Below are 19,395 nucleotides of genomic sequence, written 5' to 3'. Positions count from 1 at the left end.
TTAGTATTTTAGTCATTCTTTGCTGTTCCTTATATTCTGTCCAATTTTCTGGCCTTCCACCTATCTATGCACAGTTATACGCTTTCTCTTTAAGTTTGATATCTTTAACCTTTCTAGTTAATCACGGACAGTGGGTCCATCCTTTGAACTTTTTCTTACTCATTGGAATGTATATGATGGGCTTTATGCTGTTGAAGAGAGGGGATGGAGCAAAATCAAAGGTATGAGAAAGGTTGGAGGTCAGGAGAGGTTAAATGGCAAAGATGTCACAGACACAAGAAAAAAGGAAGTGGTAATGATAGTATTAAAGACTAAAGCAGGTGTAAATAGTGGCACAAAAGTCAGATAGCAGAATGTGTTAATAACAGAACAAGAGTCAGCGTTCTCTGAAAGGAAAGCATGAGAACAAGATACAGACTGGCACTTTGGGGGGGTGGGGGTTGGTGTGGAAAAAAAATCAAAATGGAGGACAGTTCATGGTCTGTAGTTGTTGAACTCAATGTTGAGTCCAGAAGGCTGTAAAGTGGCTGTCTGGAAGATGAGGTGCTGTTCCTCCAGCTTGCTTTGGGCTTCACTGGAACATTGTAGCAGGCTGAGGACAGAAGTGTGGGCATGAGAGCAAGGTGATGAATTGAAATGGCAAGTGACTGGAAGGTGGGAGTCATGCTCGCGGACTGAGCAAAGGTGTTCCGCAAAGCGATTGCCTAATCTGCATTTAGTCTCCCCAGTGTAGAGGAGACCACATTGTGAGCAGCGAATACAGCAGACTAATAAAGACCGAAAGAAGTGCAATAAATCACTGCTTACCTGGGAGGTGTGTTTGGGGCCTTGGATGGTGAGGAGGGAGGAGATAATGGGGCAAGTGTTACATCTCCAGCAGTTACTAGTCCAGTAACATGAATTACTAGTCCAGTAGCATAACCACTATGCCACTGTTCCTGTTAAACACTAGGCCAGCTGGGATTCTGTCACCTGGAAGTTGGAAGTAAATCCCGAAAATAGGAATGAATTAGCTTTTCTGATCAAAAAATAAATATTTAAGTTTGCTTGAATCTTGGGCAAATAAAAGATTGTGAAAAGGATTCCTTTTATTTTACGGACGCATTCAATGTGTGTTTCATGGTTCTGTTTCACGAGACTTCTTCCCCTGCTCATATACGACAAATAGAGAAGAGGAAATTCATGTCTGGAAGTGTGCAGGGCACTGTACATTATACCTCTTCTATTTTAATTATGGATTGGGGCTTACTTTGCAGAGGAGTTTTCGAAGATGAAGGAGGAGGTCCCCTCGGCTCTGGTAGAAGCTCACGTAAAGAAAGTAGAAGATGCGGCTAAAGTCACTGGGAAGGCAGATCCAACATATGGCCTGGAGAGCAGTGGAATTGCAGGAACCACCCCAGATGAGCCAGAGCGGTTGGGTGAGTACATGTGATGAGTTGAGCCAGGGGAGCTGAAGGCAATGGACCTTTCACAGTGAGCCTGTTAGCTTTGGCAATTAGCTGTATCCAAGTAGACTGAGCATATCTTTCAGCACTTTACATGCCTTGCAAATTATCATTCCCTTGAGAGAGAATCCCATCAGGGTCAGTTTACAAATTTTAGTCCAAATATTCGCATAACGTTCAGATTTTCAAAGAACCAGTTAAGAACTGGAGAAAGAATCATTGGTCATTTCGATCAATAGGTCTATTGAAGTAGCATCTACAGTTCATGTGCAGAACGCAAAATGCTATTAGTCTCTCGAGTTGCTTCCTCATTTTCCACACTATGGGACGTGTGAGACATTTATTGACATTTATGACTTGTATGAAATATTTCAATCAACTAAGAATTGCATCCCTGGCCCACTGCAAGCTTGAAAGAGACCAGAACAATAAAGGAGGATATTTCCATTCTACTGACTTTTGCAATGAGTTGAAGAGATTTCTAGAACTCGTAAGCAGATAATATTGTGATGTAGACTGACTGAGAATATGTAAAATGATATTGTTTTCCTTCCTGGTTCTCAGAGGAGGGCAGTGATGAAATGAAGTCAGATTCCCAGCCAGCAGAAGAGAAAAAAGAAACAAAGGTAAAGCTGCTTTTGGATGCTGTTGTGCTCTTTCTTACTGCTTTGTTTTCACTCCTTCTTCTCCTCCACGCCACCTCCTCCTCCCCCCTTGATTTCCTTCACCCCCCCCGACCTCCTTCCCCCCATGACCTCCTTCCCCCCTTGACCTCCTTCCCCCCTTGACCTCCTTTCCCCCCTTGACCTCCTTTCCCCCCTTGACCTCCTTCCCCCCTTGACCTCCTTCCCCCTTGACCTCCTTCCCCCCTTGACCTCCTTCCTCCCTTGACCTCCTTTCCCCCCTTGACCTCCTTTCCCCCCTTGACCTCCTTTCCCCCCCTTCACCTCCTTTCCCCCCTTGACCTCCTTTCCCACCCCCTTTGACCTCTTTCCCCCCACTTGATCTCCTTCGCCTCGTTGACCTCCTTCACCTTGTTGACCTCCTTCACCCCCCCTTGACCTCCTTCACCCCCCCTTGACCTCCTTCACCCTCCCTTTGATCTCCTTCGCCTCGTTGATCTCCTTCGCCTCGTTGACCTCCTTCGCCTTGTTGATCTCCTCCACCCCCCTTGACCTCCTTTCCCCCCCTTTGACCTCCTTTCACCCCCCCCCCCCTTGACCTCCTCCTCCTCTTCCCCCTCACCCACACCCAGACCTGCTCCCTTTGGCCCTTGCTCTGGTGGAGTCATTTGCACTTTCTTGTCTCTCAACAAACTGATTTCACTATCTCTCTATATTTACCAAGTTGTCGATGAAACTGCGACGAGATCCTATGTACATATTGCTCCAGATGTGACCATCAAATCCCAAATGACTCGGCCATAATAATACAAGATTGGTTCCTTGCAGCCAAAAACTTCTTGCTGCCTGTGGCATAAATGTTGTTTGGTCCCTAAGCTGTTATCAGCAGGCCTTAATGTAGCTGATTCCCCACAGCAGCCCTGCCTTCAGGTAAGAATTCAAATTGGTAATGGATGCTCAGGTCGTTTATTGCTGGGAACTCTAACCAACAGGACCTGGACTCAGACCTGACCTGTCCCCACTTCAGTTTGCAGGTATTTGAAAGAGAGAACTTTCATCCTTTTTTTGCCTGCACTGGATTAGTTATCATCCTTCTCTATGCTGGGGAAAGCCAGAATCGCAAAGTTGGACTTCCTAAAAGTTCGGAATAACAACTCCCCCGATGCTTCAGTGGGAGAAATGCATTACCTAAGCTTTACAGTCCAGAAAGCACTCAAAACAGTTAGTCAGTGTTGAGCAGCTGATACACTGCAGCTGACATTGCTGTTCCTGGTTGGGGGTGTGGGAAATCAGCCAGAGTTCTCACTCGAAATTTCTCTCCCAGAGCAAGTGTGCATAGACATCAGGTGGAGGCAGGAGGCTTAGCTGTGATGGCCAACGGTCAAATATTCTGTCCCATGGAATCTGCAAGACCAGGAGCATCCTGAAATATGGAGCAATAATAAATATGATCCAAAAAAATGAAATGCTACCTTCAATCTCCTCCTCGCCTCCCAGAAAAGCAAAGCGCTTTTGCTGCTTTTGTGATGAGATGTCAGTCGAATTGTGTTTCTTGTTCCATCATCCGCCCGGAATTCGCATGTTAACAAATTGCGACTTCCCGAGTTGTTTACGATGCCGTGCGTTGCATCATTGCTCCTGAACTCCCAAATATCAGCGGAGGAATGTATTATCTTTTACCCTGTTTTGCTGCCACATGCTCCGGAGTCTGCTTTTCACATTGCTGCTTTGTTCCTAGGAGAATAAGGAAGCAGCAGGGGAAGAAGAAAATAAAGAGAAACAGCCGGACTCTTCCAAAAAGGATGAAGAGAAAACAAAAGAATGTGAACCAGAGAAAGAAAGTGAAAAGGCTGAAGTAGAAGTCGGTAGGTTCAGCAAGTTATTGAGTCTATTCAGGCCTTTAGGGAGAGCAACATTTGAATCATACAGCTTTACTTTCTGGGTTCCATTGTATTATTTAACTGCCAGTATATAAGAACAATGTGAGTTGGCATCTCTCATTCACAGCAAAGTTTCAGATGAGCTCAAGTTTGTGTTGGGTGGAAGATGGAAGGCTGGCCAGGAGAGTGTGGTTATAGTCAAGTCTGCAGATGACAACGGCATGGATGAGGCAGCTGATCAGATGAAGTGGGGTGGAGGTGGCAGATGTTCCAGAGGTGGGAGTAGATGGTCTTTATGTTGGAAATGGAAACTCAGCTCCGGGTCAAATAGAATGCCAAGATTATAAACAACCTGGCTGAGCCAGAGCCAGTGGGTGGAGAGGGGAATGGAATCAGTGGCGAGGATACAAAGTTTGTGATGTGAGTTGAAGACTAGGAAGTTGGACCATTTTAGTCTTCGCAACGTTTAACTGGAGAAAATGGTGTTTTGTTGAAGACTGGATATCAGACAAGCAGTCTGTCAGCACAGGAGCCGAGGAGATATCAAGAGGAAATAAAAGCAGAAAATGCTGGTCAGAAAGGTCATCAGTCTGAGGTGTTAACCCTGTTTCTGTCTCCACAGATGCTGCCTGACATGCTGAGTAGGACCAGTTTTTTTCTGTTTTCATTTCAGATTTCCAGCATCTGCAGTACTTTGCTTTTGTGTGAGAGTTTGAGAGAAGTGGTGGAGTGAAAGGGGTTGGGTGTCATCAGTGGACATATGGAAACTGACCCTGTGTCTGCAGATGATGTCACCAAGGGCCAGCAATAGATTCTTGCAGGATTCGAGAGGCAACAGCTCAGGAGTGGGAAGAGAAGCCGTTGCTGGAAACACTCTGGTTACGATTAGATCGATAAGAATGAAACCAGGTGAATACAGCCCCACCCAGCTGGATAATGGAACATTGGTAGAGGTTGCTTTGGTCAACCATGTCAAAAGCTGCAGAGATTGAGAAGGACAAGGAAGACAAGTTATATAGGTTGTAACTTTTTAGGACTGTTTTAGGCAGACTAGTTTCAAATATGGGAGCTTCAGGACAGATGAGCACAGGTTAGGGAGGCGACAATGCATTCAAGAACATTGGAGAGGAAGGGAAGATCGGGCAGTAGTTTGCAAAACTAGAGGGGGAAGGGTTTTTCTTGAGGAGGGAAATGATGAGCAGTGGTCTTGACAGTAAGTGGGGCAATACCTGAGGAAAGGGGATAATTTGCAGTGTTAGCTGGCATGGGCCAAGGAAGAGTTTGAGAGAAGTGGTGGAGTGAAAGGGGTTGGGTGTCATCAGTGGACATATGGAAACTGACCCTGTGTCTGCAGATGATGTCACCAAGGGCCAGCAATAGATTCTTGCAGGACTCGAGAGGCAACAGCTCAGGAGTGGGAAGAGAAGCCGTTGCTGGAGACACTCTGGTTACGATTAGATCGATAAGAATGAAACCAGGTTGGGTGGTCAGCACTTGTGGGAGCAAGTGACAGGCCTCATGAGCAAGACGAGTTTAGAGTGGGTGCAGAGGGGAGAAAGGAGAGAAATTTAACGCAGAAGAATTGCAGCAAGATTAAAGAGTTACATCAAAACAGTGTTCAGTCATCCTCCTCTTTTTGTGGTTAATTCCAGCAGAGACAGAAAGGGAGAAAGAGAATAAAGAATTCCAGGAGGATGGAGCAAAGAAGGATGGAGAGTCTGAAACAGATAAGAAAACAAAACTGGAGAGAGATATTGGTGAAGGTAATCTGTCCACAGCAGCAGCAGCTGCACTAGCTGCAGCTGCAGTCAAAGCAAAGGTAAGGATCAGATCAGAAAACGGTTTGATCAGCTCGATTTGATTCCCATACAAATTAAGCTTAAATAATAACGTTAGACTTTGAATATTTAAATATAATGGACCTGAGAGTCCATGATCTGTTTATACTGAAGTTAAACCGAATCCATGATAAAACCATAGAATAGTCCTCAGAGGAGGAGACAATTCAGTCTGTCAAATCTGCACTGGCTCTTTGGAAGACCAATCCACTTAGTCCCACACCCTTGCTCTTTCCCCATACCTCTGCAATTCTTTCTCTTCTGTACCCTTTTCAAAACATTCATATTCTTCCTATAGTCTGATACGCAGAATAGGACACTGTGCTCCACCTGGAAAAAAAGAAACATAGAAACTAGGAGCAGGAGTAGGCCATTCAGCCCTTTCAGCCTGCTCCCCCATTCAATATGATCCTCTATCTCAACACCGTACTCCCGCTCTTTCCCCATATCCCTTGAGACCTTTAGAGTACAGAAATCTATCTATTTCCTTCTTAAATATATTCAGTGACTTGGCCTCCACAGCCTTCTGAGGTTGAGAATTCCACAGGTTCACCACCCTCTGAGTGAAGAAATTTCCCCTCATCTCAGTCCTAAATGGCCTACTCTGTATCCTGAGATTGTGACCCCTTGTTCTAGACTCCCCAGCCAGAGGAAACATCATCCCTGCATCCAGTCTGTCCAGCCCTGTCAGAATTTTATATGTTTCAATGAGATCTCCTCTCATTCTTCTAAACTCCAGTGAATACAGGCCTAGTCAGCCCAATCTCTCCTCTCACAACAATCCTGCCATCCCAGGAAACAGTCTGGTGAATCTTCACTGCACTTCCTCTATATCAAGTATGTCCTTTCTTAGATAAGGAGACCAAAACTGCACACAAAGACTTGTATTTAAATAATACTTTTCATGACTACCAGTTGTCTCAAAGTGCTTTACAGGCAATGAAGTACTTTTGAAGTTGTAGCCAATGTTGGAAACATGGCAGCCAATTTGCAATCAGCAAACTCCCACAAAACAGCAATGTCAGAATGACCAGATAACAACATTTTTTAGAACTCCTGTACTCTTCTTCGAAATAGAGCCGATAGGTCTTTTACATCCACCTGAACAGGCAGATGGAGCCACTTTCTGAAAGACAGCACCTCTGAGATGCAGTACTTCCTCAGCACTGCACTGCAGTGTCAGCCTTGATTTTTGTCCTCAAGCCCTGGAGTGTGGCTTGACCCAGAACCTTGTAACTCAGAGGCAAGAGGGCTACCAACAGAGCCATAGCTAACACAGCTGGGGCTGACCGAGTGACTTAGATAGGTTTGGCAATAGCTTCCTGGCTTAGGAATTTTCTACCTCAATTGAAAAAGACCAGGATTCCTGTGTTGTATCAACTGCTTAGTGGTGAATGGCTGCTTATTGGACATTAGCGAGGTTATATAATGGAGCTCCCCGAAGTTGTGTACAAAGACCATCGCTGTTTTTGATATATATCAAGGACTTGGACTTGGGGGGCTCCAGGGCATGATTTTCAAATTTGCTGATTGCGCAAAACTTGGAAGTTTCGTAAATAGTGAGGAAAATAATATGAGAGTACAAGAAGACATGAACAGGCTCATGGAGCGGGTGCAAACATGGAAGACGAAATTCAATGCAGAAAAGTGTGAGGCCATACATTTTGGGAGAAAAATGAGAAAATAAGCTAAATGATACAATTCTAAACGGGATTCAGGGCTGGAGATGCTTGTGAAATGGGTGAAATTCAGGGGTTACAGTGTTTGTTCAATGGGACAGAATGATAGGGAGATTGAGGGGTTATAGTGTGTGTTAAATGAGACAGTGATCATGAGATTGAGGGGTTATAGTGAGTGTTAAATGGGACAGTGATCAGTGAAATTCAGGAGTTATAGTGTGTGTTAAATGGGACAGTGATCAGTGAGATTGAGGGGCTATAGTTTGTGTTAATTGGGACAGTGATCAGGAGTTTGAGGGTTTATAGTTTGTGTTAAATGGGACAGTGATCGGGAGATTGAGGGGTTACAGTGTGTGTTAATTGGGACAGTGATCAGGAGTTTGAGGGTTTATAGTTTGTGTTAAATGGGACAGTGATCGGGAGATTGAGGGGTTACAGTGTGTCTTAATTGGGAAAGTGATCAGGAGATTGAGGGGCTATAGTGTGTGTTAAATGGGACAGTGATCAATGAGATTGAGGGATTATAGTGGGTATTAAATGGGACAGTGATCAGTGAGATTGAGAGGTTATAGTGGGTGTTAAATGGGACAGTGATTGGTGAAATTCAGGGGTTACAGTGTGTGTTAAATGGGACGGTGATCAGTGAGATTGAGGGTTTATAGTTTATGTTAAATGGGACAGTGATCTGGGGATTGAGGGGTGACAGTGTGTGTTAATTGGGACAGTGATCTAGAGATTGACGGGTTATAGTTTGTGTTAATTGGGACAATGATCAGTGAGATTGAGGGGTTATAGTTTGTGTTAATTGGGACAATGATCAGTGAGATTGAGGGGTTATAGTTTGTGTTAATTGGGACAATGATCAGTGAGATTGAGGGGTTATAGTTTGTGTTAATTGGGACAATGATCAGTGAGATTGAGGGGTTATAGTTTGTGTTAATTGGGACAGTGATCGGGAGATTGAGGGGTTATAGTGTGTGTTAAATGGGACAATGATCAGTGAGATTGAGGGGTTATAGTTTGTGTTAATTGGGACAACGATCAGTGAGATTGAGGGGTTATAGTTTGTGTTAATTGGGACAGTGATCGGGAGATTGAGGGGTTATAGTGTGTGTTAAATGGGACAGTGATCGGGAGATTGAGGGGTTATAGTGTGTGTTAATTGGGAAAGTGATCGGGAGATTGAAGGGCTATAGTGTGTGTTAAATGGGACAGTGATCAGTGAGATTGAGGGGTTATAGTTTGTGTTAAATGGGACAGTGATCGGGAGATTGACGGGTTATAATTTGTGTTAAATGGGACAGGTCGTGATTGGGAGAGAAATTGTGCCATTTGTACACTGCCACTGCTGTGCACCAGCGGTGGAGGGAGTGAATGTTTAAGGTGGTGGATGGGGTGCTGATCAAGTGGGCTGTTTGTCCTCGACTTCTTGAGTATTGTAGGAGCTGCACTCATCCAGGCAAGTGGAGAGTATTCCATCACACTCCTGACTTGTGCCTTGTAGATGGTTGACTGGATTTGGGGAGTCAGGAAGTGGGTTACTCTCTGCAAGTATTCCCAGCCCCTGACCTGCTCTTGTAGCCACAGTATTTATATGGCGAATCCAGCTCAATTTCTGGTTAATGGAAACCATCCGAATGCTAATATTGAGGGGCCCAGCGATGGTAATGCCTTTGAATGTCAAGTGGTGATGGTTAGATTCTGTCTTGTTGGAGATGGTCATTGCCTGGCACTTGTATGGCCCAAATGTTACTTTCCACTTGTCAGCCCAGGCCAGGATATTGTCCACTTCAGTATCTGAGGTCTGTCAGGCGTCAGTTAAAAGTTACAAACGATGCTGTCCATGTGGTGTCACTTATTGGTCAGGTTGGGTAAAGATGAAAATTTTCCTTCCCTAAAGTTCATGAGCAAACCAGTTGGGTCTTTAAACAGTTTTCCAATAGCCTCACGGTCACCATTACTGATACTAGCTTTTTATTCCAAAATTATTTAATGTAAAAAAATGTGCTGACTTCAAATTCCCAAAGTGCTGTGGTGCAGTTTGAGCTCTGGCTTATTTTTCCAGCCCTCTGGTTTACTGATCCACTAACAAACCATTATAATACCGTAGCTGAGGAACGTTCGATGTGTTATGGCAATCAAAGGATTGTGGCAAATGGTGAGGTATTGTTGTTGCATGACTCCCCAGTGGGTGGACAGGCTCTTTCTTTTGCCTGATCTCGAAATAAATTTTACATTCTCGGATTTATTTTTAAATTGTTAAAAAGTCTTCCTTTGAAAAATGTTACCTAAGTTGGTCGGGTTCTGTTGTCTGCAGACAAACTGACAGTGGAGATGTCTGCTTACATTTCTCTTAGATCCCTGGGGCTGTGCCATTGTATCGTTGTTTGTGCCCAGCTAAAAGGATGTGTTCCTTGAACAGCTGGGAAAAGCCTGCAGCTTTTCTTCAGCTGGGGTTCAGTTATGTAGCCCTTGTTGTATTATAAGGCTGAAAATAAGGTACATGTATCCATTTCCAAATGGCCTCTTGAAGTAAAGAAGCTAACTGTAGACTTGGTCTTGGGCCTGGGACAATTCAGAAATAGTCATGTATGACTCATGATACTGAACTTTGCTTGCTTTATCTACCACCACTAGAAATTTAAACCTGAAGTAGCAAAATAGTACATATTTCACACCCGTGTCACCGGAATAAGCAAACTAACAGCCCTGCTTTGGTTCTACTCAAATCAAAAGTATGGTTTGGAACAGAACCATGTCCTCCACTGGTGATGTGCTCCATAACAATAACTTGCATTTATATAGTGCCTTTAATGTAGTAAAGTATCCCAAGCATTTGAAAGGAGCATTATCAGATAAAATTTGACACTGAGCCATATTAGGAGATTTTTGGACAGATGACCAGAAGCTTGGTCAAACAGGTAGGTTGCAAGGAGCATCTTAAAGGAGTAAAGTGAGATAGCGAGACAGAGAGGTTTAGGGAGAGGATTCCAGAGCTTAGGGTCTAAATAACTGGAGACACAGCCACCACTGGTGGGATGATTAAAATCGGGGGGTGGAATAGAGGCCAGAGTTAGAGCAGTGCAGATTTTCCGAGTGGGCTGTGGGAGATTACAGAGACCACTGAGGGATTTAAAACAAGGATTAGAATTTTAAAATGGAGGTGTTGTCCAACTAGGTGCCAAAGTAGATCAGTGAATACAGGGATGATGATTTTTTTAAAAATTTGTTCTCAGGATTTGGACACGGCTGGTCACAGAACTTTTATTGTCCGTGAGCAAGGCGGTGGTTGGCCTTCTCGAACTGCTGCAGACCTGCTGGTGCTCTTACAGTGGTGTTAGCGTAGGGAAGTACCATGTAACTGAATTTTGCCTCTTTTTCAGCACCTTGCAGCAGTGGAGGAGCGGAAAATCAAGTCACTGGTGGCTCTGCTTGTCGAAACACAGATGAAGAAACTTGAAATCAAACTCCGGCATTTTGAAGAACTTGAGACCATTATGGACAGAGAAAGAGAGGCAGTGAGTAGCTGTGTTAACTGGATCTACATAGAGCAATGATAAGAGGTTGTTTACAATGTCAGTTGGACGTGTGTCCATAATTTACTCTGATTATTCCTTTCATTATGTTTTCAACATGACAGCTGGAATACCAGAGACAACAGCTCCTCTCAGATAGACAGGCCTTTCACATGGAGCAGCTGAAGTATGCTGAGATGAGAGCACGGCAACAGCACTTTCAACAAATGCATCAACAGCAGCAACAGCAGCATCAGCTCCCGTCTGGCCCCCAAGCCAGTCAGCCACCAGCCATCATTCCTACATCAGTGCAGCCAGTACCACCTGCTGCAGTTCAACAGGGGACTGTGAACCAGGGTTCAGGTGATTCCATAGGACAATCCATTCCACAACAACAGCAGACACCACCAACGCAGCAACCACACCAACAGCAGCAACCGGCTCAACCTGCAGTTCTTCCTCACGGTAAGCGTCAGAGCAGCATGGAATATGCCAGATGCTTAAAAGATATTCTATCCCATGGTGGGGAAGCTAAAGGCCATCAAGTTGGGGAGCAGTTCAAAACACTAATTTAGCTGATATCAGACAAGGCCCTGGTACAGTGTCCCAGTCACTGATTACACTAGATTCTTGTGCAGTGTTGCAGTGATTGATCGCACTGGAGCCTTGTACAGTGTCCCAGTCATTGATTACACTGGACCCTTGCACAGTGTTCCGGTCACTGATTACACTGGATCCTTGTACAGTGTTCCAGTCATTGATTACACTGGAGCCTTGTACAATGTCGCAGTGACTGATTACATTGGATCCTTGTACAGTGTTCCAGTCACTGATTACATTGGATCCTTGTACAGTGACCTAGTCACTGATTACACTGGATCCTGGGACAGGGTCTCAGTCATTGATTGCACTGGATCCTTGTACAGTGTCCCAGTCACTGATTGCTCTAATGTATTCGGGATTCTTATAGCATGTGTGGACGAGAGCAGGGGCTGCAGGGAGGATGAACGAACTGACTGTGGTACAGAAAGCCATTGAAGTGGGGGAGTGAAAAGGAATGTAGCTCTCCTCAGGACAGTGTACTTAGGTACTAATATAGATAATGTTCTCTGCAGCCAAGAGCGTGAGCCACCAAGGCTGTGTTGCCTGCCCTGCGGCAGGGTTAAGGACTTCTCTTTGGGGCTGAAGTGGCAGGGAAAGGATCCAGTTGCCATGTCTACCTGTGTACCAACAACATAGCTAGGACTAAGAAAGAGAGAGTATGAGCTGCCAGGGGCTAAATTAAAAAACAGAACCACAAAGGTGGTAATCTCTGGATTGTTGCTTGAGCTGCAAGCAATTTGGCATTAGGTAAACAAGATCAGAGAGCATTGTACACTTTTTGTTTCAATTTGGTACTATCCTTAACTTTCTTAGTTCGCCACAGATAGTGCATCCTTCTCATAGTCTTTCTTTCTCAATGGGATATGTCTTTGAGCATCATGAAATATCTTCTTAAATGTCTACCACTGCTTGTCCACTGTCTTACCTTTTATCCTATTTTTCCAGTCTACTTCAACCAACTCTTTCTTCATAACTTTGTAATTTAATTTTAAGGCACTAGTTTCAGACCAAAAATGATCACCCTCAAATTGAATGTGAAATTCTATCATGCTATGATCACTCTTAACTAGAGGATGCTTGAGGTCATTAATTAATCCTGTCTCATTACACATTACCAGGACTAAACTAGCCTGTTGGTTCCAGAACATATTGTTCGAAGAAAAACTTTCCCAAATACACTTGATGAACTCATCCTCCAGGCTACCTTTGCCAATTTGATTTGGCCAATATTTACGAAGATTAAAACTGTTCACGCTTATTACAGTATCTTTCTTTCATGCCTCCATTATTTCTTGAATTATACGCTGTCCTACAGTGTAGCCACTGTTAGGGAGCCTATAAACCACTCCCAATAGTGATAACTTTCCCTTGCTATTTGTTATCTCCACCCAACTGATTCTACATCTTGATCTTCTCAGCTGAGATCGTTTCTCACTACTGTACGGATCTCAATCTTTATTAACAGAGCTACTCCACCTCTTTTTCCTTTCTCCCTGTCCTTTTGAAATGTCAAATATCCTTGAATATTCAGTTCCCAGCCTTGGTCAGCCTTGGCAACCGCATCTGTAATGGCTATCATACTGTATCCATTTATTTATATTTGTACTTTATCAATTCATGCACCTTGTTACAAATGCTGCATTCATCCAAATAAAGAACCTTTAATTTTGTCTTTTTATCTACTCTGACCTTATTTAATGGTGTGCTCTTATATTTGTATGCTCTGTCCCTTCCTGTCATACTCTGGTTATCGTTATCCATATCGTTATCCTGTACTACTACCTTATTCTTTCTCTTTAAGTTTCCAAATCTCCCCTCACATGAACCCTCTCCCCAACTATCTAGTTTAAAGCCCTCTCTACAGCCCTAGTTATATGATTTGACAGGTCACAGTGCCGTTCAAGTGAAGCCTGACCCAATACAGCTCCCTCTTTCCCCAGTACTGGTGCCAGTGCCCCATGAATCAAAACCTATTCCTCCCACACTAATCTTTGAGCCACACATTCAAATCTCTGATCTTATTTACCCTATGCCAATTTGTTTGTTGCTCAGGTAGCAATCCAGAGATTATTACTTTGTGGCTGTGATTTTTAATTTAGCCCCTAGCTGCTCATACTCCCTCAGCAGAACGTCTTTCTCAATCCTACCTATGTCGTTGATAGCATGTGCTACTGTACCCGTGTGGACCATGACAACTAGATCCTTCCCCTCCCATGTCAAGTTCCTCTCCAGCCCTGAAGTGCTGTGGCAGGCAACACAGCATTCAGAACTCATACAGTCAGCTGCAGAGAACACGATGTGTCACCCGAACTACTACAGCCACAATCCTTTTTAAACCCCCGAGCTTGAATGGGCCCCTGTACCGAGGGGCTGTGGTCAGTTTGCTCATACCCTTGCAGCCCCCGCTCTCACCCACAGAGGCTTGAAAAACCTTGAACCAGTTGGACAAAGTCGTGAGGCTCTTACAGTGTTAACCCGCCCCCGCCATGGCATACTTGTCATCATACCCTCCTCTCCCTGACCACAGACTGAAACTGAAGCACTTAACCTAGGAGGTGTGACTGCCTCCTGGAGCAACGTGTCTGGGTAACTTTCCCCCTCCCTGATGCAACACCATCCCTGATGCTCAGACTCCAACACATCAAGTCAGGGGAGGGAGAGAGACGGAGACCCCAGGGCGCGGGGTTGGGTGGGAGATAGAGACCGGGGCAGGGAGGGTGGCCAGTGAGTGGTGCAGTTCTTCACCACGTGGCTACTGAGATAGAAAAAGACTTTATTTCAGTAGGAATGGGATAAAGGATAAATATGACAGGATCTGGGGGAATGGGGTTAAATAAGAACTGGGGGCTGAATGGCCTCCTCTTGTACTGTAATTTTTATATGTTTTGAATCTAACCCCAAGACTGGTTTTGAAATATTGGTGCTGAGCTGAGTTTAGGACGATGCGCCCTGTGAGAAATTTCCCCAAACACCAAGGTCACTATCCTCTGTGTTAGCTCTTAGTTTGGTTCCGATTGGTCTGTGCTGACCAGTTTTGATGTGAGAGGTCCAAGAATAATTGGGCCTGATTGAGCCTCCCAGTTCACATGGAAGCAGAGTCTGAGGAGATAGAGAGATGAGTCTTATTGAATGTGGCATCGATTGATGAGCCCGACTACACCTTGTGCAGTGCAAGGGAATTCTGACTAAGGGTTCAGGGTTAACTATTAGCAAGTTATAGGATTACTCCTAGTTACGGGTAGGATACACCTATTACTACCTGTAACATATAGACTATCAGTGAGCTCTCGTATTACTGTACGTTACGAGGAGAATCTGAGTTATCAGTATTTCTATTAGTTATCAGTGCAGTTTCAGTGAGTTGCTATTAGTTGCTAGTGGAATCAATACTAACCGCAGCCCCCCCCCAACCCCGCCAAAGCTCTGGTTTCTCCCCCCTCTATGAAACAATCACTATGCATTTGGATTCCCTCCCATGCCCATGACTCCCCTCCTCGGTTCACTTCCCCATCCCCCACTCACCCGAGCCACAGCAGCAGCTCTCTGTCTGAAATTGCGCTCTGGCTTTTCCAGAGGCCCCAGGCCCTGGATTCGGTTTAATTCAGTGAGAATTTTACAGGTAATTCTGGTTGGATAAACCTTGTTTCCACTTTTACGTATTTTTGGTGTACTGCAGGGAGGTGTGGTGCCAGCCTCCTGTGTTTGAATTTTGCCTAATAGGTGCTGAAAATGAGCCTCCTTGAAAATAATAGGTGCTGATTTGTCACGGACTTAAATTAGAAGTTGTTTTTTCTCTTGCAGGTCAGCCACCGTTTCCAAGTCAACAAACTCCAAACCAACTGATGCCCAGTAACATGCCTGCGAACATGTCTGGTAATATGGCTGCTGGTATGCCTTGTGCTGTGCCAGCCATTATTGCATGTAGCATGGGTAGTGCCATCACAGAAAACGTTCCAGCTAACCTCCCTGCTAGCATGCCAAATCCAGTGCATGGTCAAGTACCCAGTAGCATGTCTGGGGGTGTGACTGGCAACTTATGTATAGGGTTGCCAGGAAATTTGCCCGTAGATCTGCCTAGTTCTGTACATCCTAACATAGCCAGAAACGTCATCCCACCATCCATATCTCTAACTTCCACCCCAGCGTCAGCAGCTGCTCAGAGTCCTGCTATTGTAGCTGCCATGCAGGGGAACACAAGCCCATTGCCAGGTGAGAAGTGATGGTTGGCATTTTGTTGTTATGGCTGTATTAGATTGCAGGTAAACTTGAGAAAGGGATTCATAAGGGTTATGTGATCCTGGGCTTGATAAATAATTTAGAAACTAAACAACGAAATCATCTGGGGAGGATCCCTTCACATTTTGCACTACACCACCATCCTACAACATGAGGAAGAAACATAAACTATATTGCGACTGCAAGAGTGACTTCAGTACATGAATAACACTCAAAAATTCAGTAAAGGCTGGTGGAATGCTGTCCTTTCACACTCTGGGACTGGGTGGTACAGTGGGTTATCACACTGTCCTTTCACACTCTGGGACTGGGTGGTACAGTGGGTTATCACACTGTCCTTTCACACTCTGGTACTGGGTACAGTGGGTTATCACACTGTTCTTTCACACTCTGGGACTGGGTACAGTGGGTTATCACACTGTCCTTTCACACTCTGGGACTGGGTACAGTGGGTTATCACACTGTTCTTTCACACTCTGGGACTGGGTACAGTGGGTTATCACACTGTTCTTTCACACTCTGGGACTGGGTGGTACAGTGGGTAATCACACTGTCCTTTCACACTCTGGGACTGGGTACAGTGGGTTATCACACTGTCCTTTCACACTCTGGGACTGGGTGGTACAGTGGGTTATCACACCGTCCTTTCACGCTCTGAGACTGGGTGGTACAGTGGGTTATCACACTGTCATTTCACACTCTGGGACTGGGTACAGTGTGTTATCACACTGTCCTTTCACACTCTGGGACTGGGTACAGTGTGTTATCACACTGTCCTTTCACACTCTGGGACTGGGTACAGTGGGTTATCACACTGTCCTTTCACACTCTGGGACTGGGTACAGTGGGTTATCACACTGTCCTTTCCCACTCTGGGACTGGGTGGTACTGTTGGTTATCACACTATCCTTTCACACTCTGGGATTGCGTGGTACAGTGGGTTATCATACTGTCCTTTCACGCTCTGGGACTGGGTGGTACAGTTGGTTATAACACAGTCCTTTCACACTCTGGGACTGGGTAGTACAGTTGGTTATCACACTGTCCTTTCACACTCTGGGACTGCATGGTACAGTGGGTTATCATACTGTCCTTTCACACTCTGGGACTGGGTGGTACAGTGGGTTATCACACTATCCTTTCACACTCTGGGGCTGGGTACAGTGGGTTCTCACACTGTCCTTTCACACTCTGGGACTGGGTGGTACAGTGGGTTATCACACTGTCCTTTCACACTCTGGGACTGGGTGGTACAGTGGGTTATCACACTGTCCTTTCACACTCTGGGTGGTACAGTGGGTTATCACACTGTCCTTTCACACTCTGGGACTGGGTGTTACAGTGGGTTATCACACTGTCCTTTCACACTCTGGGACTGGGTGGTACAGTGGGTTATCACACTGTCCTTTCACACTCTGGGACTGATTACAGTGGGTTATCACACTGTTCTTTCACACTTTGGGACTGGGTGGTACAGTGGGTTATCACACTGTCCTTTCACACTCTGGGACTGGGTACAGTGGGTTATCACACTGTCCTTTCACACTCTGGGACTGGGTGGTACAGTGGGTTATCACACTGTCCTTTCACACTCTGGGACTGGGTGGTACAGTGGGTTATCACACTGTCCTTTCACACTCTGAGACTGGGTGGTACAGTGGGTTATCACACTGTCCTTTCACACTCTGGGACTGATTACAGTGGGTTATCACACTGTCCTTTCACACTCTGGGACTGGGTGGTACAGTGGGTTATCACACTGTCCTTTCACACTCTGGGACTGGGTGATACAGTGGGTTATCACACTGTCCTTTTACACTCTGGGACTGCGAGGTACAGTGGGTTATCACACTGTCCTTTCACACTCTGGGACTGGGTGGTACAGTTGGTTATCACACTGTCCTTTCACACTCTGGGACTGGGTGGTACAGTGGGTTATCACACTGTCCTTTCACACTCTGGGTCTGGGTGGTACAGTGGGTTATCACACTGTCCTTTCACACTCTGGGACTGGGTGGTACAGTGGGTTATCACACTGTCCTTTCACACTCTGGGACTGGGTGGTACAGTGGGTTGTCACACTGTCCTTTCACACTCTGGGACTGGGTACAGTGGGTTATCACACTGTCCTTTCACACTCTGGGACTGGGTGGTACAGTGGGTTATCACACTGTCCTTTCACCCTCTGGGACTGGGTGGTATAGTGGGTTATCTTGAAGAGTTCAGATGAAGAGTCATACAGACTCGAAACGTTAACTCTGTCTTCCTCTCCGCAGATGCTGTCAGACATGCTGAGTTTTTCCCGCTATTTTTGTTTTTGTATAGATTTTAACTGTTTGACTGAAGGTGCGAATGGAGTATTACTCTGTATCTAAGCCCGTGCTGTACCTGTCCTGGGAGTGTTTGATGGGGACAGTGTAGAGGGAGCTTTACTCTGTGTCTAACACCATGCAGGACCTGTCCTGGGAGTGTTTGATGGGGACAGTGTAGAGGGAGCTTTACTCTGTATCTAACCCCGTGCTGTACCTGTCCTGGGAATGTTTGATGGGGACAGTGTAGAGGGAGCTTTACTCTGTATCTAACCCCATGCTGTACCTGTCCTGGGAGTGTTTGATGGGGATGGTGTAGAGGGAGCTTTACTCTGTATCTAACCCCGTGCTGTACCTGTCTTGGGAGTGTTTGATGGTGACTGTAGAAGGAGCTTTACTCTGTATCTAACCCCGTGCTGTACCTGTCCTGGGAGTATTTGATGGGGACAGTGTAGAGGGAGCTTTACTCTGTATCTAACCCCGTGCTGTAACTGCCCTGGGAGTGTTTGATGGGGACAGTGTAGAGGGAGCTTTACTCTGTATCTAACCCCGTGCTCTACCTGTCCTGGGAGTGTTTGATGGGGACAGTGTGGAAAGACCAGGCACGATGCTACAGAGAAAACCATTGAACTTGCCAACTCTTGGCCTGCTCACAGTTCACCAACTTGTGTGAACATCGTGCTGTTTTACAGCTCTGCCTGCAGGGTGCTTTAAGAGATAAGTGCAAAGTAAACGGCAGGAATTAAAGATTAGAATGCCAAGCCTCATGAGTGATTCTGAAGACTGTTTGAAAGCTTCGCTGAAAGAACATTGAGATTGGTTGAGAAAGTTCTTGAAGAGGAGGCGATGGTACAGGGACCTAATCCTGGAGTTTTTAACAGCAGAGCTGAAGCTTGACCACAGATGTATGGAAAAGGAGAATGGGTGAATGCTCTAAAGGCCGGAGGCATGAAGGGTACAGGAGGGGTCACAAGTTTAAAGCAAGTTGTGTTGAAACGGTGCAGCATGATTATTTAGGGATTAATGATAAAATTGAAGAGATCGGAGAAAAGGAAACCAGTGTGGGTGTGTGATCGTTGGGGAGATGTGGGCTCGTAGCACCTTTTTTGAGATGGGAAATGAGCAGGAGAGTTTTGAACTAATTGATGTTTCTGGATGATCGGAATCTGACAAGAAGCGCGTCTGAATAATCAAGTCTCAAGGTGAGAAAGGCAAGGGTGAGGGTTTCAGTGATGGAGGGGCTTGTGAGATAGACTGTGTTCCTGAA

General features: G+C 45.3%; 2 protein-coding genes across 4 annotated transcripts in view; one reads left to right on the top strand and one right to left on the bottom strand.

Annotated features, from left to right (window-relative positions):
• The window catches only part of LOC121273201 (insulin-like growth factor-binding protein 5), a 633,250-nt gene that overhangs the window by 566,636 nt on the left and 47,219 nt on the right, over positions 1-19,395 (bottom strand). The gene's annotated exons all lie outside the window — the stretch shown is intronic.
• The window catches only part of smarcc2 (SWI/SNF related, matrix associated, actin dependent regulator of chromatin, subfamily c, member 2), a 129,127-nt gene that overhangs the window by 104,073 nt on the left and 5,659 nt on the right, over positions 1-19,395 (top strand). For 2 of the 3 annotated variants that reach the window (XM_041180193.1, XM_041180191.1), the window contains exons 18-24: positions 1,257-1,418; positions 2,010-2,071; positions 3,807-3,933; positions 5,601-5,767; positions 10,849-10,983; positions 11,106-11,445; positions 15,385-15,456. In XM_041180193.1, the coding sequence (XP_041036127.1) occupies positions 1,257-1,418; positions 2,010-2,071; positions 3,807-3,933; positions 5,601-5,767; positions 10,849-10,983; positions 11,106-11,445; positions 15,385-15,456 (1,065 nt within the window). The remainder of the gene's footprint in view (positions 1-1,256; positions 1,419-2,009; positions 2,072-3,806; positions 3,934-5,600; positions 5,768-10,848; positions 10,984-11,105; positions 11,446-15,384; positions 15,457-19,395) is intronic. The other variant, XM_041180192.1, reaches the window with a different exon arrangement.

The sequence above is a fragment of the Carcharodon carcharias genome, chromosome X, assembly GCF_017639515.1.
Source record: "Carcharodon carcharias isolate sCarCar2 chromosome X, sCarCar2.pri, whole genome shotgun sequence".
Lineage (NCBI taxonomy): Eukaryota > Metazoa > Chordata > Chondrichthyes > Lamniformes > Lamnidae > Carcharodon > Carcharodon carcharias.
The sequence above is the reverse complement of the archived record's forward strand: the minus strand, read 5'-3'. Positions and strand labels throughout refer to the sequence as shown.